Source organism: Heterocephalus glaber, unplaced genomic scaffold, assembly GCF_053883595.1.
Source record: "Heterocephalus glaber isolate CG9 unplaced genomic scaffold, H.glaber_assembly_v1.0 deba00001687, whole genome shotgun sequence".
Taxonomy (NCBI): domain Eukaryota; kingdom Metazoa; phylum Chordata; class Mammalia; order Rodentia; family Bathyergidae; genus Heterocephalus; species Heterocephalus glaber.
Genome location: NW_028258412.1, coordinates 14,015,711 through 14,041,557, shown reverse-complemented (window position 1 = coordinate 14,041,557; position 25,847 = coordinate 14,015,711). Strand labels below are relative to the sequence as shown.

The 25,847-nt window shown below is 41.2% G+C and overlaps 1 protein-coding gene across 2 annotated transcripts in view; it reads left to right on the top strand.

Moving 5' to 3' along the window:
* Ccdc60 (coiled-coil domain containing 60) overlaps window positions 1-25,847 on the top strand; it is a 203,485-nt gene that overhangs the window by 92,272 nt on the left and 85,366 nt on the right. For both annotated transcript variants that reach the window (XM_087198004.1, XM_087198003.1), the window contains exon 2: window positions 2,930-3,009. In XM_087198004.1, the coding sequence (XP_087054130.1) occupies window positions 2,930-3,009 (80 nt within the window). The remainder of the gene's footprint in view (window positions 1-2,929; window positions 3,010-25,847) is intronic.

Below are 25,847 nucleotides of genomic sequence, written 5' to 3'. Positions count from 1 at the left end.
AAACATTAGCCACGGCAATTAGACAAGAGAAAGAAACAAAAGGAATAAAGATAGGTAATGAAGAAGTCAAATTGTCATTATTTGCAGATGACATGATACTCTATATAGAAGAGCCCAAGAACTCCACCAAAAGTCTTCTAGACTTAATAACCAAATTCAGTCAAGTAGCTGGATACAAGGTCAACACACAAAAATCAATAGCTTTCCTCTACACCAATGACAGACTCACTGAGAGAGAAATAGGGCAAATAATTCCTTTCACAATAGCATCCAAAAAACTGAAATACCTAGGAATCAACCTAATGAAAGAAATCAAAGACCTCTTCTCTGAAAACTATAGCACTCTGAAAAGAGAGATTGAAGATGATACCAGAAAATGGACAGACATCCCCTGCTCCTGGGTAGGAAGGATTAATACAGTGAAAATGGCCATACTTCCAAAACTGCTATATAGATTTAATGCAATTCCAATTGAGATCCCAGCAGCATACTTCATGGACCTTGAGAAAACAATCCAAAAATTCATTTGGAACAAGAAGAGGCCCAGAATAGCAAAAGCAATTCTAGGTAACAGAGACATGGCAGGGGGTATCACAATCCCCAACCTGCAACTCTACTACAAAGCTACTGTGATAAAAACAGCATGGTACTGGCAAAGAAACAGACTTGAGGACCAGTGGAACAGATTAGAAGATGCAGAAACAATGCCAGACACACTCAGCCATCTCATCTTCGATAAAGGAGCCAAACACCCTCATTGGAGGAAAGATAGCCTCTTTAATAAATGGTGCTGGAAAAATTGGGCTTCAACTTGCCAAAGATTCAAACTAGACCTGTATCTCTCACCATGCACTAAACTAAAATCAAAATGGATTAAAGATCTAAATATTAAAATAGAAACTCTGAACCAGTTGGAACAGAGGTTAGGTAGAACCCTTGAAGACATTGGTGTAGGAAAAGATTTTATGAACAAAACCTCAGTTGCCCATAAACTAGCATAAACAATCAACAAATGGGATCTCTTCTTATTAAAAGGCTTCTGCACAGCAAGAGAAACCACCAGCAGTGTGAAGAGACAACTCACAATGTGGGAAAAAATCTTCACCTGCTCTTCCTCAGACAAAGGTCTACTATCTCGAATCTATAAAGAACTTAAAAAGATCAGACCTCCCAAATTTAAAGACCCAGTCGAAAAATGGGCATCTGAAATGAACAGACATTTCTCAGACAAAGAAGTAGAAATAGCAAATAAATACATGAAAAAATGTTCAACATCACTGGCCATTCGAGAGATGCAAATGAAAACAACGCTGAGATTCCACTTCACTCCAGAAAGAATGGCTGCTATCATGAAATCAACCAATAACCAATGCTGGTGGGGCTGTGGGGAAAGAGGAACCCTGCTCCACTGCTGGTGGGAGTGTAGAGTGGTGCAAGCACTGTGGAAATCAGTATGGAGATACCTCAAAGAACTAGGCCTGGAAGTCCCATTTGACCCTGCTATTCCACTGCTGGGGATCTTCCCTAAAGAATTAAAAGAATCATACCACAGTGACATATTTCCGCCCATGTTCATAGCGGCACAGTTTGTGATAGCTAAAACTTGGAAATAGCCCAAATGCCCATCAACTGGAGACTGGAGGAAGAAAATGTGGTTTTTTTATTAAATGGAGTACTACTCAGACATAAAAAATGAGAAATTAGAGACATTTATAGCTAAGTGGATGCACATTGAGGTGATACTCTTAAGTGAAATAAATAGGACACACATGAATAAATATCGAATAGTTTCTCTGGTGTGAGAAACTGAAAGTGTAAATAAGGACTAAAATGTGTAATAGGTAATGTGAAATAGGAAGAAAAAGGGCAAAGGGGAAGGAAGTGGGAGGGGTAGAGGAAAGGACAGAAGGGATTGGGATTAATATGAGAAAATGGAATAATAGGAACAAAATCTTTGTAAATAGGGAGGAATGGAGGGGTTGAAGGGAGGGCTGGGCAAGGGTGAAAAATAAGAACCAAGAGAGATTATGTAAGGGTGCAAATTTCCTATGATGAATGTCATTATATTGTATACCTAAAATGTACCAATGATTAGAATGAATAATTGATAATGTTAAATGGGAAGAAAATGTCCAAAGGGGTAGGAGTAGTGGGAGGTGCAGGGGAAAGGAAAGAAGGGAAAGGAAAAATGATGAGAAATGGAAAAAATGGAAATAAAGTCTTTGTAAATAGCGAAGGGTGGAGGGGGTGAAGAGAGGGCAAGGAATGGGGAAAAAATTAGAACCAAGATGCATCATGTAAAGGTACAATTCCCAATGAGAAATGTAATTGTGTTGTATACCTAAAATGTGCCAATAAAAGAATTTAAGAAAAAAAATATTGGGCAGAAATAAGATCATAGCTCAGGTTCACTCATCCCCAAAGCCTCTGCTATGCCCCCTGTGCCACATGGCCTGTCTTGGTGAAGAGAGGGACTCTGTGCTCCCCAGGACCACTCAGCCCTGGTCAGACATTGCTATGGGTGGGGTTTTGAATGTCCCCCAAAAGCCTCTGCGTTAAAGGCTTGGCCCACAGAGTGGTGCTGTTGGAAGTTTGTGGAACCTTTAAGAGGTGGGGCCCTGTGGAAGGCATGCCTCAAGGGGGACTGTGGGACCTCAGTCCTTTTCTCTTTCTCTCTTTTGCTTTCCGGCCAGGAGGTGAGCAGTTTTGCTCCCACCATGATCTGCTGCCTCAACTATCAGCCCAAAGCAATGGAAACAACCAATAATGGATTAGGACCTCTAAAACCATGAGCCAAAAGAAACCTTGTCTCGTTATAAGTTGACTGTCTCACTAATGGAAACCCAGCTATCAGAGACATCACAGATGAATGTATTTGAAACAATTGCACTAACATCTTTTTTTCTCTCACTTCTTCTCTCCCCATCAGGTCCCAGACAAGCCAGTGAAGAGCATCAGGTATATGGACAAGGAAATAATAAACCTCAAAAAAGATCTTATACGAAGCCGGTAGGTGAGCCCCACAAGGAATGACTATAGACCACCTGACAGGGATGAGCAGGCTATGGCTGTGGATGTCTACAAGTCCTTGCCAAGTCTCAGTGTCCCCCACCCCTAAATATGCAACAGAAGATTTACAAGAGGGTAACTTTCTAAGAAGCAGAAGACAGCATCCCTTTCTTGGTTGCATGAGATGTAATCAAAATATATGGTGACTGTTTAAATTTTAAAAACTTATTATAGTAAAAGACACACTGCCCCTTCCAAATACTCCCCCTCACTTAAAACATGTTTATCCCATAATTCTTTTTTTCCCATTAACTTTATTGGTACATTTTAGGTATACAATACAATTACATTCATCATTGGGATCTTGTACCTCTACATGAGTATCTTGGTTCTTATTTTTTTCCCCTTCCCCTGCCCTCCCTTCACCCCTCCACCCTTCCCTATTTGCAAAGACTTTGTTTACATTTTTTTCTTTTTCTCAGATTTTTTCTTTTCCCTTTTTTCCTTTCCCCTACCCTCCCACATCCCATAATTCTTGTCACTTTCTGAATCAGTTCTGGAAATCCTCTTTTGTGACTGTCTTTACAAGTTATGATCAAAAAATATAGTGAATATCACTGCCGAGTGCCATCTGATAGAAAGCCAGGCTCATCAAAACATTACAATGTTCTCATTCACACTTATTCAACAAATCTGACACTGTGTGACTTCTGATTCTTCCCCAAAGTCAAAATGGCCATGAAAGGTAAACATTTTTAATTGATTTATGACATTCAGGCAGCTTAAGACTAAAGACACTTTTGCAAAAGGACTTCTAAAACTACTTCCGAAAGTGGCAAGAAGGATGGCATAGGTGAGTTCAAAGCTAGGGGGAGCATTCTGCAGGAGATGAATGGCAATGTCTTTTTTTGTTTGTAATTCTTTTATTGGTACATTGTAGGTATACAACACAATTACATTTCTCATTGGGAATTGTACCTTTACATGATGCATATTGGTTCTTATTTTTTCCCCATTCCTAGCCCTCCTTCATGCCCTCCACCCTTCGCTATTTACAAAGACTTTATTTCCATTTTTTCCATTTCTCATCATTTTTCCTTTCCCTTCTTTCCTTTCCCCTGCACCTCCCACTACTCCTACCCCTTTGGACATTTTCTTCCCATTTAACATTATCGATTATTCATTCTAATCATTGATACATTTTAGGTATACAATATAATGACATTCATCATAGGAAATTTGCACCCTTACATAATCTCTCTTGGTTCTTATTTTTCACCCTTGCCCAGCCCTCCCTTCAACCCCTCCATTCCTCCCTATTTACAAAGATTTTGTTCCTATTATTCCATTTTCTCATATTAATCCCAATCCCTTCTGTCCTTTCCTCTACCCCTCCCACTTCCTTCCTCTTTGCCCTTTTTCTTCCTATTTCACATTACCTATTACACATTTTAGTCCTTATTTACACTTTCAGTTTCTCACACCAGAGAAACTATTCGATATTTATTCATGTGTGTCCTATTTATTTCACTTAAGAGTATCACCTCAATGTGCATCCACTTAGCTATAAATGTCTCTAATTTCTCATTTTTTATGTCTGAGTAGTACTCCATTTAATAAAAAAACCACATTTTCTTCCTCCAGTCTCCAGTTGATGGGCATTTGGGCTATTTCCAAGTTTTAGCTATCACAAACTGTGCCGCTATGAACATGGGCGGAAATATGTCACTGTGGTATGATTCTTTTAATTCTTTAGGGAAGATCCCCAGCAGTGGAATAGCAGGGTCAAATGGGACTTCCAGGCCTAGTTCTTTGAGGTATCTCCATACTGATTTCCACAGTGCTTGCACCACTCTACACTCCCACCAGCAGTTGGGCAGGGTTCCTCTTTCCCCACAGCCCCACCAGCATTGGTTATTGGTTGATTTCATGATAGCAGCCATTCTTTCTGGAGTGAAGTGGAATCTCAGCGTTGTTTTCATTTGCATCTCTCGAATGGCCAGTGATGTTGAACATTTTTTCATGTATTTATTTGCTATTTCTACTTCTTTGTCTGAGAAATGTCTGTTCATTTCAGATGCCCATTTTTCGACTGGGTCTTTAAATTTGGGAGGTCTGATCTTTTTAAGTTCTTTATAGATTCGAGATAGTAGACCTTTGTCTGAGGAAGAGCAGGTGAAGATTTTTTCCCACATTGTGAGTTGTCTCTTCACACTGCTGGTGGTTTCTCTTGCTGTGCAGAAGCCTTTTAATAAGAAGAGATCCCATTTGTTGATTGTTTATGCTAGTTTATGGGCAACTGAGGTTTTGTTCATAAAATCTTTTCCTACACCAATGTCTTCAAGGGTTCTACCTAACCTCTGTTCCAACTGGTTCAGAGTTTCTATTTTAATATTTAGATCTTTAATCCATTTTGATTTTAGTTTAGTGCATGGTGAGAGATACAGGTCTAGTTTGAATCTTTGGCAAGTTGAAGCCCAATTTTTCCAGCACCATTTATTAAAGAGGCTATCTTTCCTCCAATGAGGGTGTTTGGCTCCTTTATCGAAGATGAGATGGCTGAGTGTGTCTGGCATTGTTTCTGCATCTTCTAATCTGTTCCACTGGTCCTCAAGTCTGTTTCTTTGCCAGTACCATGCTGTTTTTATCACAGTAGCTTTGTAGTAGAGTTGCAGGTTGGGGATTGTGATACCCCCTGCCATGTCTCTGTTACCTAGAATTGCTTTTGCTATTCTGGGCCTCTTCTTGTTCCAAATGAATTTTTGGATTGTTTTCTCAAGGTCCATGAAGTATGCTGCTGGGATCTCAATTGGAATTGCATTAAATCTATATAGCAGTTTTGGAAGTATGGCCATTTTCACTGTATTAATCCTTCCTACCCAGGAGCAGGGGATGTCTGTCCATTTTCTGGTATCATCTTCAATCTCTCTTTTCAGAGTGCTATAGTTTTCAGAGAAGAGGTCTTTGATTTCTTTCATTAGGTTGATTCCTAGGTATTTCAGTTTTTTGGATGCTATTGTGAAAGGAATTATTTGCCCTATTTCTCTCTCAGTGAGTCTGTCATTGGTGTAGAGGAAAGCTATTGATTTTTGTGTGTTGACCTTGTATCCAGCTACTTGACTGAATTTGGTTATTAAGTCTAGAAGACTTTTGGTGGAGTTCTTGGGCTCTTCTATATAGAGTATCATGTCATCTGCAAATAATGACAATTTGACTTCTTCATTACCTATCTTTATTCCTTTTGTTTCTTTCTCTTGTCTAATTGCCGTGGCTAATGTTTCCAGAACTATATTGAACAAGAGTGGTGATAGTGGACATCCTTGTCTTGTTCCTGATTTTAGTGTGAAGGATTTCAGTTTTTGACCATTTAGTATGATATAGGCTGTTGGTTTTTCATAGATGGCTTCTATCAGTTTCAGGTAGAGACCATCTATTCCAATTTTTTGTAGGGTTTTTATCATAAATGCATATTGGATTTTGTCCAATGCTTTTTCTGTATCTATGGAGATAATCATATGGTTTTTGTCCTTGGCTCTATTGATATAGTGTATTACATTGATTGATTTTCGTATATTGAACCATCCCTGCATCCCTGGGATGAATCCCACTTGATCAGGGTGTATGATCTTCTTGATGATCTTCTGCATTCTGTTTGCCAGTATCTTATTAAGGATTTTTGCATCTATGTTCATTAACGAGATTGGCCTATAGTTCTCTTTTTCAGTTGGGTCTTTCTCTGCTTTGGGGAGCAAGGTGATGCTTGCTTCCAGGAATGAATTTGGGAGTATTGCTTCCCTTTGAATTTCATTGAGGAGTTTAAACAGTAGTGGCAGTAGTTCCTCTCTAAATGTCTTCTAGAATTCAGCAGTGAAGCCATCAGGGCCCGGGCTTTTCTTAGTGGATAGGTTTTTAATTACATTTTCAATTTCATTGGTTGACATTGCATTGTCCAGAATTTTTAGGTCTTCTTCGTTCAACTTTGGTAATTCATATGTATGTAGGAATCTGTCCATTTCTTCTGTGTTGTCTATCTTATTGGCGTATAGGTTCTGGAAGTAGGTATTGATGATCCTCTGGATTTCTGCTGGGTCTGTGGTAATTTCACCCTTTTCATTCCTAATTGCATGGATTTGGGCCTTTTCTTTCCTTTTTCTGACAAGGTTGGCTAAGGGTTTGTCAATTTTGTTGATTCTTTCGAAGAACCAACTCTTGGCTTCATTGATTTTTTGTATCATTCTCTTAGTCTCCATTGCATTGATTTCTGCTCTGATCTTTATAATTTCCTCCCTTGTATGTTCTTTGGGGTTGTCCTGCTCCTCTTTTTCTAGAAGCTTGAGGTTCAGCATGAGGTTGTTTAATTGGGCTCATTCTGTTTTCCTAATATGCGTATTCACTGCTATGAATTTCCCCCACAAGACTGCTTTCACTGTGTCCCATAGATTCCGATATGTTGTATTGTCATTGTCATTTAACTGTCTGATTTCTTCTTTAATTTCCTCTGTGACCCATTGGTTATTCAGAAGTGTGTTGTTCAATTTCCTTGTGTTTATGAAATTTTTTGAGTTTCTTTTGCTATGGATCTCCAATTTGATCGCACTATGGTCTGATAATATACAGAGGATAACTTCAATTCCTTTGCACTTACTTAAACATGTTCTATGTGTGAGTATGTGGTCTATTTTGGAGAATGACCCATGTGCAGCTGAGAAGAATGTGTATTCTGAATTTGTGGCGTGGAAGACTCTGTAAACATCTATTAAGTTCATTTGTTCAAGAGTTCAATTGAGTTCTAGTATTTCATTACTTATTTTTAGTCTAGTTGATCTATCTATTTGTGACAGTGGGGTGTTGAGGTCCCCCACTACAATTATATTAGTGCATATATGACTTTTCATGTCCGTTAGTATTTGTTTTACATAGTTGGGTGCACTAGTGTTTGGTGCATAGATATTTATGATTGTCATCTCTTCCTCTTGGATTCTTCCCTTTACAAGGATGTAGTGTCCTTCTTCATCTCTCTTAATCAGTGTTGGTTTGAAATCTACTTGATCTGCCAAGAGGATAGCTACTCCTGCTTTTTTTCGGGTTCCTGTCACATGGAGTATTGTTTTCCACCCTTTACTTTCAGTCTATGAGTTTCCTTTTGAATTAAGTGTGTTTCTTGTATGCAGCATATTGTTGGATTTTGCTTCTTGACCCATTCTGCCAGTCTATTTCTTTTGATTGGTGAATTGAGACCATTAACATTGATGGTTATAACTGAAACATATTGACTTGTCATTGCCATGACTTTTTCTTTTTGTTGGGTTCTTCCCGTTTACATTTAATTTCTTGTCATGCCAAATGGGTTCATTCTGCTTTGCTTCCTGGGGTTGTGATCCTCAGTGTCTGTTCCTAGGATATTATGTCAAATTCTTTGGAGTGCTGGTTTGGTATTCACAAAGTTCCTAAGGTGCTCTTTGTCATGAAAGTATCTTACTTCTCCGTCCATTTTGAAAGATAGTTTTGCAGGGTACATCAATCTGGGTTGGAGGCTGTTTTCTTTTAGGACTTGGAATATGTCACTCCAAGCTCTTCTTGCCTTGATGGTTTGTGTTGAGAAGTCTGCTGTGATTCTGATGGGCCTTCCTTTGTATGTGATTTGTTTCTTTTCTCTGGCTGCTTGGAGAACTTTGTTCTTCTGTTTAGTTCCTGGAATCTTAACAATTATATGCCTTTATGTAGATTTTTTTTGATCAAGGCTATTTGGAGTCCTATATGCCTCACTTATCTGTATGTCAAGCTCTTTTCCCCTGCTTGGGAACTTTTCTGCCATTATTTCTGTGAAGAGATTTTTTATGTCATCTCCACTCTCTCCTGTTTCTTTATTGACTCTAATCAGTCTTATGTTATTCTTCTTTGCATCATCTAGCAGCTGCTAAATTGATTTCTCATGTTCCCTTATGGTTTTGAAGCAATTTTTCTTTTCCTGGTCACTCATTGCAATCTTGTCTTCTGTATCTGAAATTCTGTCCTCACATTGGCTCATTCTGCTGTGTAGACTTTCAATGGAGTTTTTCATGTCCTGGAAATCTATTTGCTTCTGTTTTATGGATTCCATTTATTTCCTATGGTGGGATTCCATCATTTCCTGAGCTCCTCTCTAGATTTATTAATCATGTCTTTCACTAGGGGCACAATTTCTCCTGTTATCTGAGAAATTATTTCTGATTTCATTTTTTCCAGATCCCCTTTTGTTGCCAGTTCAGTGGGTCCAGGTGGTTGAATATCAGAGTGTTCCATCTCATTTCCCTTTGGGGTTGCTGTAGGTGATCTGGAAGTCTGGTTTTGAGACTTATTTATGTGTTTTCTCATTTCAACTGGGGCGGGGGGCTGTTAGTGCCTGCACGGATTACCTCCTCTGAGCTGGGAGAGGCAGGATAGGGGCCAGGAGCAGTGGTAGGGATGGTGGCCCAAAAGCCCTTTCCTCTGGGCTGGGAGCAGTGGGAGGGATGGTGACCAGGAAGCCCCTTCCTCTGGACCAGGAGCAGTGGGACGGCGGCTCAGAAGCCCCTACCTCTGGGCCAGGAGCAGCAGGACTCAGTACCTTGGTCTGGTGTTCTGGTGTCCTCTGTGTCTTTGTAGTGTGGAACCAGGCGGCTGCCTGTCTGTAGTGGGGTGATTCGGCATCTTCCGTGGGACTCAGGACCTCGGTAGGGGTGGCAATGTGTCTTTTACTGTGACAATTTCTTTGAAAAATGTAAACATTCACCATGTTTTGCAATGACACCACATACTTTGCAGAATGAATCTCTACCAGACCTATCTCCATAGCCTGCTCAGGCCAGTTCTTGCCTAGAACTCCCTCTGCTTTCTGTTCAAGTCCTGAATCTAACTCAACAGAGTTTCTACATGCTCCAGAAAGTTTACGCTTTTTCCTCCAGGCCCACAGGATGACAGCAGTGTCAGGCAGACTCAGGATCAAATGCTCATCCTGCCGTCTGCCAGCTGGTGACCCTGGAGGAGGTATTGCACCACCCCGGTCTCCTTTTCCCTATCTGTAAAATCAGAATGAAATGATGTTGTTAGAAGTGAGTGAAATGATGACTGTAAAAGTCCCCTCCTAGGACCTTGGATAGCCCTGCCCACCTCACTCGCCATCCCTTCCTTCGCTTATGGTGTGAGCAAATTGAGGCCCAGGAACAGACTTCATTCATCTCTCTGTGGTGAGATGCGATTTTTTTCTCCTCACCCCTTAACTCTTTCCTGGGAGCTGGAACTTTCAAAGGTGGGATCACAAAGTAGGGCTTCAGAAAAAGCTACTGGAGGCAGAGTAAGGGCTGGAGACTTTTTTTTTTCTTTTTTTCTTTTTTTTTTTAACACAAACACACACAAGGTATACTAGGAGCCATGGTACAGGCAATGGGAAAGGCCGGTACGTCTTTAACATCACCCATTCTGAGCCAGTCCACAGTGAGGAGCACAGCGGGACACTTTCTGTCCCCATCTCCATCATCCAAATCCCACCCCCATCCCACTGCCACCCACACCCCCACCCTGTCCTGTTCAGCAGAACAAAAACTACACACACCTGGCAACTGAGCCCAAGAGCATGAAAGCAATCCTAATAACATATTTATTTAACCCAATATATCCAAAATATTGTTTTTTGGTATGTAATTAATAAAAAAAAAATTTAATAAGCTGCTTTATAGCCAGTCACTTTGGCACATGGCTATAATTCCAGCACTCTGGGAAGCTAAGGCAGGAGGATTCCAAGTTCAAGCCCAGCCTAGGGAACTCAGCAATTTAGTAAGACCCTGTCTCAAAATTTAAAAATTTTTAAAAGGGCTGTGGGTATAGTCCAGTGGGAAGGCCCTGTGTTCATTCCCCAGTAGCGGGGGGAAAGTGTAGACAGTGGCTTTTCTGCCACCCTTAAATTCGCAAGTGCAGCCCATCTCTCCTGCCAGCCATTTACACAGCTCCAGAACAAGCTAGGATTTAACATCTTCATCAGAGGGGATTAGCCTGTCCCACTGCTGGGCATGAAGGAGAAATGTGGAGAAGGACATACAGAAAAGCCATAAGCAAGTAACCACGAAAGGACAATAGAGTGTTCCACCTGAACACACTCCTGAATCCCACTGACATTTAAGGAAGCAGCAACTCCCCACCAGAAGGAAATGTCCTGTTTTCCAGGGAAAAACCGCCTAAGGAGTGCAACCTGCCCCTACCCATGGGCCCATCTCCCAGTATTAAATGAGGCAAATTATTAGCAAAGAAGATGTTGTCTTTTCCACTTACTGTTTTGTAAATCCATTTCACCTCCTATTAGAGTCTAGCCCACCTTGAGCCACACACCCTGACTGTCTCCTGGATTTTTATTTAATACTTCAGCCCTCTTATAATTCAATTGCACCATCTCTGGTTTCATGGCCAATTTAACATGATGCTAAAAAGAATAAAACTCTAACTGCTTTCCTCCTTGCCTGTTCTGCCAGATGTTCGGTGGGGCTAAGCAGCACACTATGCACTAATTTGCTGAATTTCTGCTAACAGAAGTTGATGATCAAGGGCTCTGCATGGGCCCAGTTCTTAGTCCACTCTTGAAGTGGACAGCATATTTTCCTCTGAAGTCACTGGTGCTTGTTATTGCAAATGCCTTCAGAAAAATAAATATCTTTTCAGCACAAACAAAGAAAATGTTGAATCAGAAGCCATGATTTAGCCATGGCAAAGTTAAGTTAGATACAGGCAATGGCAAATAAACAGTAAGGAATTATCCACTCCCACCCGTCCACAGCAGACCCTGGCAGGATACAGATTCCACAAGGGTTTAGGAGATCTGAGACTTTGCTTCCCAGCTGCGTTTGGTAGACAGCTGAATCAAGGCAATCAGAAAGGAGTAAGGTGGAATTTTTAACAAAAGAAGAGGCTATGTTTTGGGTGCTGAGTTAGGCACTCCTCTCTGCTATGGTTCAGATGAGTGTCCTCCAAAGGTTGCTGTGAGAGAATCTTAAGTTATGGGGGGAGGTCCCCCAAAGGGCCTTGTGAGACCCTACTTTCTTCCTTTTCCTGGCTCTTTTGCTTCCTGGGTCATGAGGTAAGAGGTTTTGCTTTACCACACACTCCATCAAACAGTGCACTGCCTCATTAAGTAAAGAATGGAGCCTCTTACTCATGGCCTCCAAAACCTCCTAAATAAACCTTTACTCTTTATAAGTTAATGCCTCAGATATTTCATTATAGTACCAGAAAGATGAAAGATACATTCTTGGTAACTTCTTATCCCTGAGTGCTCATTCATTTTTTTTCAGCAAACATTTATTGAATATGAAGTCTTACCAGTTATACATCGGACATTGTTGTATGTAACAGAAACTAAGGAATGAAAAAACCAGACAAGATTCTTGTCCTCAAGGAATAAGAGATGATGCTGTGCATGATGTGTAGACCATAGTGATGGGGAGGAAACTGCTACTAGAGTGGCCAGGGAAGAGTGGTTTGTAAAACAGACCATGGACTTGCTACCTGAATGGAGAACAAACCATTAACACACAGATACAGGGGAAGAGAAATGAAGTATTTCAGAGAACAAAAGGGGAGTGATGCCAAAGTTGGAACAAGCTGGAAATGCTGGAGGAACAGAAGCCAGGGGTATGAGGCGGGAGCAGAGTGAGATGGGATTAGAAAATCAAGAGACAAAGTTGGAGCACTGGGCAAGTGCTGCTTCATACATGGCCTTGCAGGCTGGGATAAAACATTTGGGTCTTAGTCTAAGTGCGATGAGAACCCACTGGGGAGGGGTCTTCCTGAGCAAGAGAAGGATGTGATCTGATCTTTAAAAGAACATCCCATCTGCTGCATGGAGATCAGCTAGAGGCCATGGTGAGAAGTGACGCTGTCTTGAACCAAGGAAATAGCAGGGAATTGGGAGACGAAGGTGGAAGTGAGGTTTCTTTGGAGGTAGAGCCCCTGGACGGGCACTGGATTGGATGTGGGAACTGAGGAAAAAGGCAGCATCCTTGGGCCACAGTGACTTGTTTCCATCTCTCCCTCCCTTGCTAGAATGCAAGAGCTCTCACTGTGCCATATGAACTGTGTCATGTCCATTTTTGTGGTACTGAGCAAGTGTGTACTGATAAGATGAAGTAAAATCCTTGTCTGTCCCTTGAAGGACAAGGACTTGTTTATTAACTTAATTGAGTTCATGAGTCAAGGAAATAGGATAAATCAGAAGATGAGATATCTGGTCCATTGCTTACAGCCTTTCAGGTCAACCTCTCCCTTTTCCATGGCCATTCAAGGAGGATTCTCCACTCCAACTTATGGGGGCTGGCCTGTGGCTGGAAGGAGGAGCCACCAGTGTTGAGCTACAACAGAGTCAAGCTGTCCTGTGAGTCCATGGGGTCTAGCTCAGTGTTTGGCATAGAATGAGCACTCAAAATGCATTTGCTGAAATTTATGTGTATGTAACATTTCAAAATCTTCCCTAAGGCAGGAAAATGTCTTGTTGGTTAATTTCTCCAATGAGAAACTGAGACTCAGAGAACATCTGAGATTTACTTAAAGTTACTATGTCCACTAGCTACCACTGCATAATGAATCATCCGAGAAACTCAGTGACTTAAAACAGAAAGTACCTATAAGTGATTTTGAGTGTGTGGTTGAGATGAGGGTTTCTCTGGTCTCTAGTGGGCTCCCTTGTGCATCTGTAATTACCTGAGGGTGGCTGGGTGTCTCTGCTAATCTTGGCCCGGCTCTCTCATGCTTGAAGGTCAGCTGGCCATATGGATGACCTTGACCAGAACAACAAGGTTTCCCATTCTCAAACAAGTTAGCCTGGGCTTGATCTCATGGTGGCAGAGTCCTGAGAAAGAATGGAAGTGTGTGGGACCTGCTGAGCTTTAGGTTAGGGACTAGCAAACATCACTTCTGCCATATTCTTGTGAACAAAAGCAAGTCACAAACCCTGCCCAGATTAAAGGCAGGAGAATAGATTCCACTTCGTGATGGAAAAAGTTGCAAAACCACATTGCAAAAGGGTGGAGATTTGGGGGCTTTCAATTTACTGCATTCGTATAGCTTATTCTGAGCTGGCTTTTAAGATATGAGCTAGTATCAAAAGGTACTGAGAGGGCCAGGGATTTAGCTCAGTGATTTCGCTGCCTGCCTCGCAAGCCAAGGACTGGCGTTCGATCCCTGGTACCAAAAAAAAAAGAAAAAAGGTACTGAGAGATAGGTAAGGTGGCACATGCCTGTAATCACAGCAACTTAGAAGGATCGCAAGTTTGAGGCCAGCCTGGAAAAGTAGCCTGAAAATAAAAACTATAAAGATCTGGGAATGTAGCCAGTGGTAGAGTGCTTGCCTAGCATTCCCAAGAGCCTACGTTCAATTATTAATACCACAAAATAAATAAATAAGCAAACAAACAAATGAAATAAATAAACCCCTCTTGGGTAGGCTAGCTTGCCAGCCGAGGAGCCTAACTAAAATGATTTCCTGGCTCCTAAAGGGCAGAAAAATCAAGAGGAAATGTAGCACTTTCATCATCCTGTCCCATCCCACTTCCTGGGCTGTTTTATGAGTTAATGGTGTTTCATAACGTTAATGGTACTCACTTTGAGATATGGTTTATGTCTGGACTGATAGAGACAGCTTCTCCCAACCATTTGTGAAACAAGAAGGCATAAATTCATCACTGAATTGAAATAGTTAGATTTAGGATGACAGATATGCAGCACAAGAGCCCCGACTCCTTCTTCCTGTGCCCACAACAGACACCACTAATGGGTTACAGCGCTCTTCCCCTTCAAGCCCAGAGTTGGTCTCAGCATCTCCGAGCCCCTACCACAGTGGACTAGCCTGGTGACACAGGATTTAATTTTGTCACCTCTAAGTTATAGGGCTCAAAAGGAAACTTTGCTATCTATAATGGCATCTTATTAACTCAAATTGAAGGTTGGAATGTAACAGACCAGCAGGAGGAACAGACCTTACCCAAATCCCTTTAGGGAGGAGGCTAAATTTTAATTTAGTGAATTTAAGCAGTTGGAAAAATTATTGTTGACCTCAGACATCTACTGACTGCTCTCCATGGCTTCTAACATCTCATCATTCAATACACAGGATCCTCACCCACAACCATGGGCTGTAGCCCAGAATTTCACTTAGAAGTTCAACCCTGATTCTTACCATTGCTCCTTCTACCAGGATTAAGACTTTTCTCAAAGCCTCAGAATTGTTTCGGATCGTTGGTTTATATCCTGGTCAATACCTTAGATGAAGGCATAATTAAGGCTTCTGAATTTCACCTTGTCAATCCTTTAAAGACCCATGTCACATCTACCCCACAGCCTGCAGCCAGCAAGTGGCCATTAATGAGTCCCTTGTATGCTCCATAAGGATGAACACTTGGCCCCATGTTCTTAGCCCAGAGTTAACAAACGCAGATACACAGCCAAGGGGTGGGACATAGATAAGAGCTAGAGGGAGCTTGGTTCAAATTAACTGTGTTTTTGTCACCTTGGATGTGACTCAGTGACCCTTCCCATTTCTTCTCTCTTTCTGGTATCTTTGACACCTCTAGTTAACCCCGGTTCTGGGGCAAGTTTTCTTCTCTGCTTTTCTCACTCCACTCTCCACTGAGGGTAAATATGTTTTATTCCTTTCCTTGTGACTGAGGCTATCTCATAGGGTCCCACATTGACTAAAAAAAGTGTTTCCACATTTAAGAATCAAAATGTCTTAGCCTCTTGAACCTTCTGTTGCATAAGGATTTGCACAAAACTTTGTTTTCTGAAATTCTTTCCTGAATGACAAGGTACATGCTCCATTTTATAGCCAGGTTTGGGGGTTCCAAAATATAACTGAAAGTCCATTGCCTTTGGAGTCAGCTGTGGGTTCAAATCCCAACTTTAATTTAATAATTAATAATTTAATTTAATTTAATAATTTTATCAATTGTTAACTGAGGTAGCCACAAGCAAATAAAATCTAGTCTCTATACCACAGTTTCTTTATTTAGAATGTGGAATAGAGGAATAACAAGACCTATTTCACACTGTGGTTGGGATCTGTTAGGAATGTACAGTAGATAAATAAAAACAGTCACCATAGTTTTAAGTTAGTTGTTCCGAGAGCACCTAAAAGTATTAATGAGTGTCCATAAAGAGTATGAGCTCTGGGCCAGGGATTTAGTTCAGTGGTTTTGCCGCCTGCTGCGCAAGTGCAAGGACCCTGAGTTTGATCCCTGGTACCAAAAAATAAAAAACAAGAGTATGAGCTTTGGAGACAAAGAGACCCAGCCCTGTCTCTTATCAGCTGGGTGAGCTTTCTCCTCTTGGAATGGAATTAATGCCTTCTTTCGAGGATTTTTTATGTGTGGGGCCAAACATGAGAAAGTGTATGTAAAATCCTTCGTTCTGCCTGCATTCCCTCTCTTGGCTCCTACAATGCCCTGAGAAGAAAGGAAAAGCCAGGAATCCAAAGCCCATAGCCCCACATATCTCTGATGAGCTGCAGGACCTCAGTTTGGTACCTTCCATTCTCTGGGCTTCAGGGTACCTGGACCAGGAAAACAGTCTCCACCGTTGTGGAGGAGGTGGAGGATAAGTCTTCACTGTACAAAAACATCCTTCTCCTTCCTGTACAAAAACAAAACAAAACAAAACAAAAAAATGAAAACACCTTAATTCAGTCCTTGCACTGCCTACAAAAATTTTAGGTAAATGAGTCCTTAGGTGAATTTATCCAGTTAATTAAACTGTGGGTGTGTGGGTACGTGACAGAGACAGAGAGACAGAAAGATAGAGACACAGAGAAAAAACAGAAAGAAATACTCTTATTCAAAACTGGAGGCTGCAGGCCAGGAATTTAGCTCAGTGGTCCCATGCCTGCCTCATAAGCTCAAGGTCGTGAGTTCGATTCTCAATACCAAAAAAAAAATTGTTAACAAAACTGGGGGCTGGGTTAATTCACATCCCTCCTTTAATGCAGATCAGCTACAGTCAGCAAAGAAATGTTAGAACATAAAATTCTGACATCAAATTACAATTATTATCCTTATTTAGTTTTCAATGTCATTGTAACAATATTTACTTTTGTGGCCCCAACATGAGCAGAGGAGGCTTGTGCCTTAAGGAGATATATTGGATTTTAGCTCTACAAGAAAACACATCAAGCAGGACATGATGAACCACACCTTTAATCCCAGCTACTCAGAAGGCTAAAGTAAGAGGATCACAAGTTCAAGGCCAGCCTGGGCTACATAATGAAATCCTTTCTTTAAAAAAAGAGAAAGGAAGAGAGAGGGGAGAGAGACAGAGACAGAGATGGAGAAGGAAAAGGAGAAGGAGAAGGAAAGAGGAAAGGAGAGAAGAGGACAGGAGAGGAGAAAAGAAAAGAAAATTTGCTCAAAGTTTTCCAGTGTGTGTTCAGCAAGACTCCCTTCCTACAAAATGAACACATATGTGTTCACACATTTTGGGAAGTGCTGTGAACTTCATACTGTCTTACAGATGCCTAGTGCACAGTAGTATCTTAATGCTCTAGAAAGTCCTGAAGTAAAGAAGCCTGTATAACCTGGCATTCCCTAATTATGAAACCATGAGCTTCCATTTCTAGCTGTGTGGCAGACCAAGCACCTTTAATGACCCTCCCAAAGAGAAAAAATCTAGATGTAAAGTCCACTGTTGTTTCTATGTGCTATAGGGTGGGTTCCCAGGGAAGCAGTCTAAAATAAAGGTTGGGTGTGTGCAGGTGGCTTATTGGGAATTGTTCTCAGGACCAACACCTGTGAGGAGGTGGGATGAGGTACAGAAGAAGTGGAAGTGCGATGCAGCCACAAAGAGGCATTGGGCAACCTCAAGGGGTGCTCTGAAGAGAGGGTCGCACTTTAGAGATGTCCCACATCAACCTAGGGAGTGACATCTCTGTACCCAGGCAGTTCCTAGGGAAGCACTCAGCTGAGAACTTTCAGCAGGCAATATTCTTCTTTGGTGGACAATTAAATGCTTCAATCTGGGAGGGGAATTTAGACAGTGCAACCCAGCATCCAATTCCAATGCCCCTTCTGTTGCCGACATCCATGTGCTTTGTATAAGTTACTCCCTTTTGAGAAAAGACTTTCCAGGATTCTGATCAATTTCTTTTTCTAGAGACACTTAGTCAATAGTGGTTAGTGGCTCAGTAAGTACTGTCCTCACCGCGGCAGTTTGTTCTTTGCAAAGTACCAGCTTGAGATACTGTATCTGCCCATCCATTTACTTCCACAGATATGCTAATTCCACCACTGTGGAAAGTTTTAACAATTCCATGGCTACAGCATATTCAGTACCCTGTCTACCCCTAAAGGGAGGACCACTGAGTGCCACTCAATGCTTACTATCCAACTCTTTAATGGGGGAATTAAGTCTTGATATGCAGTGTGTGCTAATTTCTGTGGCGTAAGTATTCTCTCCATAGCCAGTTCCAAGCCACCAATATGATGGCACTGAGCATGGAGTTGGGAAGAGATGTTCACAACTAGCTCTCACCAGCCATTGCAGTTTGCTCAGCAGCTCCTGGATTGGGTCCTCCTTGCCAGCTGGACGGTGGCTAGTCCAGCTTCTAAATCCCCTTTTAGAGTCTTCTCCTGAGAATTGCTCCTGCACAGACTTTTACACGTCAGTTTCCCTTGGAAATAAACTGTGAGATGTAGATGTGCAGGCAGATTTCTCACTGGGAAGTGCTCCTAAGAGAAACATCTATAAGCAAATGTGGGAAGCTGGATTGGGCACAGGGAGAAGTCAAATTGAGACACAATCATAGAGTTCAGGGATCCCCAGAGGCTGCTCTACAGCTGAGATGGCCCTCCAGAGACACACCAGTGTGAGGCAAGAGGACAAGACCAGACCTTGTTCCCCTGAAAGAACCAGTCATGGGATGCAGGCTTCCCTGGGGAACGATGGTGCCAAACTTATGGCATGTGTGTTATTTGTTTTTCTATTAAGACAAAATATGTTAATGTATGAGGGGATTTTTTCTAAACTAAAACCTCAGTATTCAGGTTTAATTGCAGTGTGGGGGCTTTGCTATAAATAAGTGGTTTGGGGGTTGCAGTTTGGGCACTCATCTCTAAAAAATTTACCATCGCTGGGGGGGGGTGCCCTTTACTGAAGCAGCTCTCTGGATTTAAGGGAAGTTCCTGGGTTGGGGAAGAGCTCAGCTCTGATCCCTCAGCAGGCAACAGCAATGAGGGAAATGAAAGCTTCCATCCAAAAGGAGGAATCTGAGTGGGTATTCCAGCACCCACTGGAATATGTATCAAGAAATAAAAGCTTGAGGGGTAAGGACAAAGGGATGTGAAGAAACAACTGATGTTATTTATTTGACAATGGAAACTTTTATTCTCATGCATAACAGTGACATGTTATCAACAGAAGCCGCTCTGGAAACCAGTGGTGTACTTTAAGCCCTCATGTCCCAAATAAGGAGGTCAAGATCAGAGAGCAAAATGAATTGTGTTGTCCAAAATCACTGAGCATATCAGTAGCATGGCCAGAAATTGCACGTACACCAAGACCTCTGTTCCACATTCCACCATTTCCTTAACGTGTATAACTTTGCACTTTTGTTTAGTCATTTGACTAATGTCCATCTCCCACACTAGCCTGGAGGCTCCATAAGAACAGGGCCTGTATGTGGTTTTGCTTGCCAGTGTCTTGCACAGTTTCTGGAACTTCCTTGGTGTTCCATAAACACTTGTTGGATGAGGTGAATGAATACTTCAGAATTCTTTTAGCAGTCTTTAGGACTCAGGCTGAGGGGAGAGCTGGGAAAGAAGATGCCTGGATAAATTCAGAAAAGAACAAGTGGCCAGGCTGCAACACAAAGGAACCTGGCAAGTATGGGCTGGCTTCTGTCCCCTGAGCCCACACAGGCTTCTTGGGTTCAAACCTCCTACTCCACCACTCACAAGATTTGTGGTGAGAAAAAAGATGCCTAGTTTCTCTGATCCCCAAAGTGGAGATTGCAAAAGTATTTTCTCCCTCTCCTGGGTCACTGTGAGGATTGAATTAATGCATTCACAACACTTAAAACAATGCCTAACACATGGTAAGCGCAGCTGTGTGTATTCCATCATTCATGTGCCCTGAGTGACTACAACTGAATTTCTCTGTCACCAGTCTTGGGGCTACAAGGAGAGCTCAGTCTCTGTCCAGCATACTGTACCAGATCCCACATTCTGAACCATGAAGATCCATATTGTGAGGACAGTTGAAGCAAATTTGATAGAAGAAAAAAAATCAAGGTATTCATAAGTGAAGGCTGTGCAGTTATAACTATTAAGACTGGGTTTGCATATTAATTTTAAATCTTTTTCTATTGGGATTGTTGAAAAAGCCATTCCACTAATGGATGTAACCACAGCCTGCACTATAAAGCACTAATCCACCACTTAGACAATACACTTGCATGCAATACACTCCACCGTAGTTTGGGTCTTGAATGTCTGCCAAAGGCCCATATGTTAAAAACTTGTTCCCCTGGCTGTATACCATTGGGAGGAGGTGGGACCCAGTTGGAAGGAGTTAGGGGATTGGGGATATGCCGTTTTGGGGATAGTGGGATCCGGGACCCTTCTCTTTCTCTCTTTGCATCCTGGAAGCCAAGAAGTAAACAGGCCTCCTTCACCAGACATTCATGCCAGGTTGTTCTACCTCACCACAGGTTCAAAGCAACAGAGCCAAGCAACCATGGACTGAAACCCCCGCAACCATGAGCCAAAGCATACCTTTCCTCCTTTTAAGTCCATTACCTCAGGCATTTTGTCATAGTGATGGAAAGCTAACAAACATAAGCTCTGTAATTTTCTGGAACTTTCCTTCAAAATACAGCATAATACAGGAAAATACACAATTTATTAAACACACAGCTCAATAAATTTTCATAAAAATCAACATTCTTGTGTAACTTGCAGCTATATAAAGAGACATGACTACAATCTCTCAAAAAACTCCCTTGTCTCCACTTCTAGTCATTTATGTACTAAAGAAAATCACATTCTGATATCTAACACTTAGGTTTGTTTTTCCTTTTTGAACACAAATGGAACTGCGCAGTTGGCATTCATTATATCTATCTTCTCGGCTCAGTACTATGATTCTGAGATTCATCCATGTTATTGTGTTTACTTGGAGTTCATTCTGTCTGTCTCAGTTTCTGTGTGGTATTCATCATGTGAAGATAGCACAATTCATCTGTCTTAGTATTGATGGACATGGGGGTTGTTTCCACTTTGGGGTTATTATGAATAGAGCTGGTATGAACACTCTTATCCATTTCTTTTGCTGAATATATGTATATAGTTCTATGGGAACCATACCTAGAGATGAAATTGTTGGCTTATCAAGTTTACATATGTTCAGCATTAGTAAATACTGCCAGTTGTCCAAGCCCAATATTTTTTTTAAAACTTTCCAAAATACACAAATAATACAGTCTAGTAAAACTAAAATACTGCACTCAAGATTGCAACATTTGATAATTTTCTATGCATACATGTCTACATATGTAATTTTTTGCAGAAAAAGAACCATTCTGAATATACTACTTTGTGATTCACTTTTTTATTTACCAAAAGATTAATATCCTTCACAATTTGAATTAATGTACAACCATAACTCATTTTTAAGCATTTTAGTATGGAAATCTTCAAGTACCTATAAAAGCAGACAGAATAATATAATGAACTGCTGGGTACTCTGACTCAACTCATAGTATATGTGCTTTATTTACACATTATTCTCACTTTCATTATTTTGAAGCATTGTACCATTTTATCTGTAAATATTCAAACAACCATATAAAAATGATAAGAATTCTTTTTAAAACTATAAACACAATGACATATCTTTCAAAACAATAATTATTTAATATCAAATATCCATGCAAGTATAATAATCATCTTAAAGATCATATTTCATCGTAAAAATGTACCATGATTTATCTTACCAATTTCTTATCATTGGATGTCTGTTTATTTTCAGTTTGTTCTCCTGTTACGTAAACAATGCTTAAATGGACTCTTCAGCATTACTTTAGCTCTTTAGTGTAAACTCTTAAGATATGTAGCTTTAAGCTTCTCAGTCCTTAAAGTCCTTCAGATATCTACAGTTTCAGTTGCCGAAAAGTAGCTAATTCATATGTCCTTGAAACAAAAATGAACTTTGCTCATGAGAAATGGAAGAAAAGCAAGAAATATGGTCTAGAGGTTGAAAATACTTCAGATAGGACTTTTTGCCCTTTCATCTTTAGCATACTCATTGTCAATAAACAAACAGTTTACAGAGGCAAAATGAAAACAGAATATGTTCATGAGAAGAAACTCCCTTGAAATTTCCCTGCAATGCCGAGCTGAGTCACAAAGACAGTCTATATCCAGGACATTACTTTCTAACCCCAGGATGCTTCTCCTGAAGTCTTTGTCTCAGAGACGTCGGAGACTCAACATTTTCTTTTTGCCAGTGTGTTGGTCAGCTTCCTGTTATTGTAACAAAATATCTGAGATAATCAACTTTTTAAAAAGATGGAAGAAAAGTTTACTTCAGTGTACAGTTTTGGAGATTTCAGCCCATGGTCAGTTGGCCCTCTTACTTTTGGACCTGGGGCAAGACCTCATGTCATGGCAGAAGTTCCTGGCAGTAGCACAGCACCTCACAGCAGCAAGGAAGCAAATAGAGACAAAGAGACTGGCTTCCTAATATCCTTTTCAAGAGCATGCCCCCAATGACCTAAGGTCTCTCAGTAGGCTGTACTTCTTAAAGTTTCCATCACCTCCCAATAGCACCAACCTGAAAGTTAAGTGTTTAATGTATGGGCCTTGGGGGAACATTTCAGATCCAAACTACAGCACCTCACATCTCCATGCCTGATTATTTTCATGATTTTTACTCATGATTTCATGATTTTCACTCAGATGAGTCCACTGCCAATGTCTGTAAGCCATTCATCTTTTCTGACGCTTGCAGTCTTTGAACACTTCTTTGCCTGGGTCTTCTCGGTAATAGTAACTGAGATTTTGCAGTCAGTTATCATTTTACTTAAAGTAAAATAAAATAAAATTATAAATCCAGAAAGCTAACCTCAGATCACCTGGGAAGTACTCAGGTACAGCACAGGATACCAGACCAAAAAAAAAAAAGTCACCTTGCAGCCCACTGCGAAAAACGTGGTGCTTCTGTCAGTCACACAGACCACAGTCCACATGAGTGCAAAGTAATGATAACAATAAAATAGCAGGCAGTTTGAATCCTGTTATTGCAAAATTAATACTTGTAAATATATTTCAACAGGTATTCATTTCCTCCCCACTCAATTCCAAAAGTGCTTAAGGACAACAAACAAACAAACAAACAAACAAGCAATATGGCAGGGCATGGTTTTAGAACTAGCCTGAATCCTGGCTCTGCCACCTAGTAGATGTTTGAATTTGGACAAGTTACCTAATCTCTCTGAGCCTCACTGGCCTCATTTTTAAAAATGGGAATAATAATAAATCCTACCTCACAGGATTATTATGGTTTAGAGCTAAAATGCTCCCCCAAATTCTCACGTATGTGGAAGGTGATTGGATCATGGGGCGCTCTAGCCAGTGCGCTGTTATAAGGTGGAACCTAGTTAGGACCATGACCTGGGAGGGGATATTCTTGCCCCCAGTTCTTCCCTTCCCTCTCTGATTCCCGGCTGCACATCAGCAGCTTTTCATCCACCATATCCCTCTGCCATCCTGTCTCTGCCCTGAAGCCAGCCAAACATGGACTGAAACCATGAGCCAAAATAAGCTCCTCCTCTAAGTTGTGGGTGTTTGGTGCTTTGTTCAAGAGATGGGAAAGTAACTACTAAACTGAGATGCATAATGGCTGGCCTGGCACATGGATGGCATAAGTGTGACACATACACACACACACACACACACACACACACACAGCACTCCATACCTTTGATACTGCTATTCATGCCTCACCCCAGGTGCTTAGCCATGCCATGGAGATTTTATCCATTCTTTGGCTGAGGTTTATTGTGTTTTGGGCTTTTTTTTAAACCATTTGTTCAGTCACCCAGGGTTGTCTCATTCCTTTCTGTCTGGTTGGAAAATTGCATACCAGAGAGCACGCGGTTTAGACGTTTAAGGTGCTATCATTTGTTCTTCACCTTGACAGACAACAAGCTAGATGCTTTTCACACATTGTTTTTTCATGGTACCATTGGTTAGTATATGGGAGCCATTTAGAATGTGTTAGCCCTTGTCATTATTAATGTTCTTATTGCTGTCACTTTTATTGAAAGTAGAGGCAATGGCTTGAATCAGTGGGAGAAGAAAAGGCTACATAAGTAGTAAGCCAATCTATTTCTTTCTTCTATACCCACAGTCCTATCATTGGGGTCAGGGGGTGATGAGCAATTACATCATGAAGACCATTTCTCCTGTATCATGAACTGAGTCTCAAAAGCAAGTCACACTTCTTTTATTTTTCCAAATAGCCATATAAGCCATACATGAATTATATGCAGGAAGTCTAGGGTTTCCCTTTAGGAGTTTCACCTTCCCCTTGAATCGTCTAATAAAAATGAAATTGGTTACCTTCCTTCTACACCCAACAGGGGAGGAAGCTGATGCTTGTGCATCCTCTACTGCCATTGCTTCTCCTAGCCATGAGGTGTCGTGGTAGAGAGCAGGTCGCCAAGATTTTAAAGTTCATGCCGGGCATTCTACACTGATCTGCACCATCATAGCTGCCACAATCTACACCATTTGGTTAGATACCTTCCCCCAAGACAGCCAGGCTACCTGAATAAGGGAAGTGGCCTTTAGGGGTTCCAGGATGCCCCAGTCCTACTCAGTCTGAAAGAAGCCATCCTAATATCCAAACAAAAAAGATTTCAGAACCTTTCCTTGCTGAGAAATTTACATGAGGAATACATTTTTTTTTCTATTGAGATGCCCAGATGTTACAAAAGAATTTCAATAGACATACAGTGATGTGGAAGGAGTTGTTTCCCCAAAGTTAAAATCAACCTCACCACAGTTGCATCGACACTTCCACTGCATTAAAAGCCCCCCCTTTAGGGGCCAGGGATTTAGCTCAGTGGTTCCACCACCTGCCTCACAAGTGCAGGTCCTGAGTTCAATCCCCAGTACCAAAAAAAAGCCCCCCTTAGAATTGGCCTGAACTTTACCCCAAATTTCCCATAAAAATGAGAACAAAATAGGCAAGATTGCTCAATAAAGCATATTTCTTCCCTAAGCTAAGAAAATACAAGATAGCCAAATCAAACAGCCTGAGAAACATTAAGAATGATGCTTCAAGAAGTTCCCTTAGGTTGCATCTGAGGGGGTGGGGTGGGGGGGATGTCAGGAAATTCTGACTACCTTAATGCCTGCCAAGCCCAGGCATCCCATTTAGAGACAGCACATGGCCCAGCCCTTCGGCACGTCTGATTGTGTGTTGGGCTTTAGGACTCATTCTGGGTCAGATGAGATCCACAAAGAGAGTTTCCTGGTAGGATATGGATACAAAGTTTTTAAAAATACCAATTAAAACATTGTTTTGTAAGATCATTTTTAAACCAAAAAAGCTTCTGTAGGAGTCCTTTAAATAAAGCCAGATTGAAACTAAGAGTCAATGAGAGAAGAATCTAAATTTCTATCCCTACCCTGAGAGATCTTGTTATGGTTTAGATCTAGAGTATCCCCTCAAAGGCTCATGTGTTCAGAGGCGGGGCTTTGGAAGGTGATTGGATCATGATGGTGCTACAGTCATCAGTAGAGTAATCTACTGATGGCTTTAGAGCTGAGTGTGCTGTTAGGAGGTGT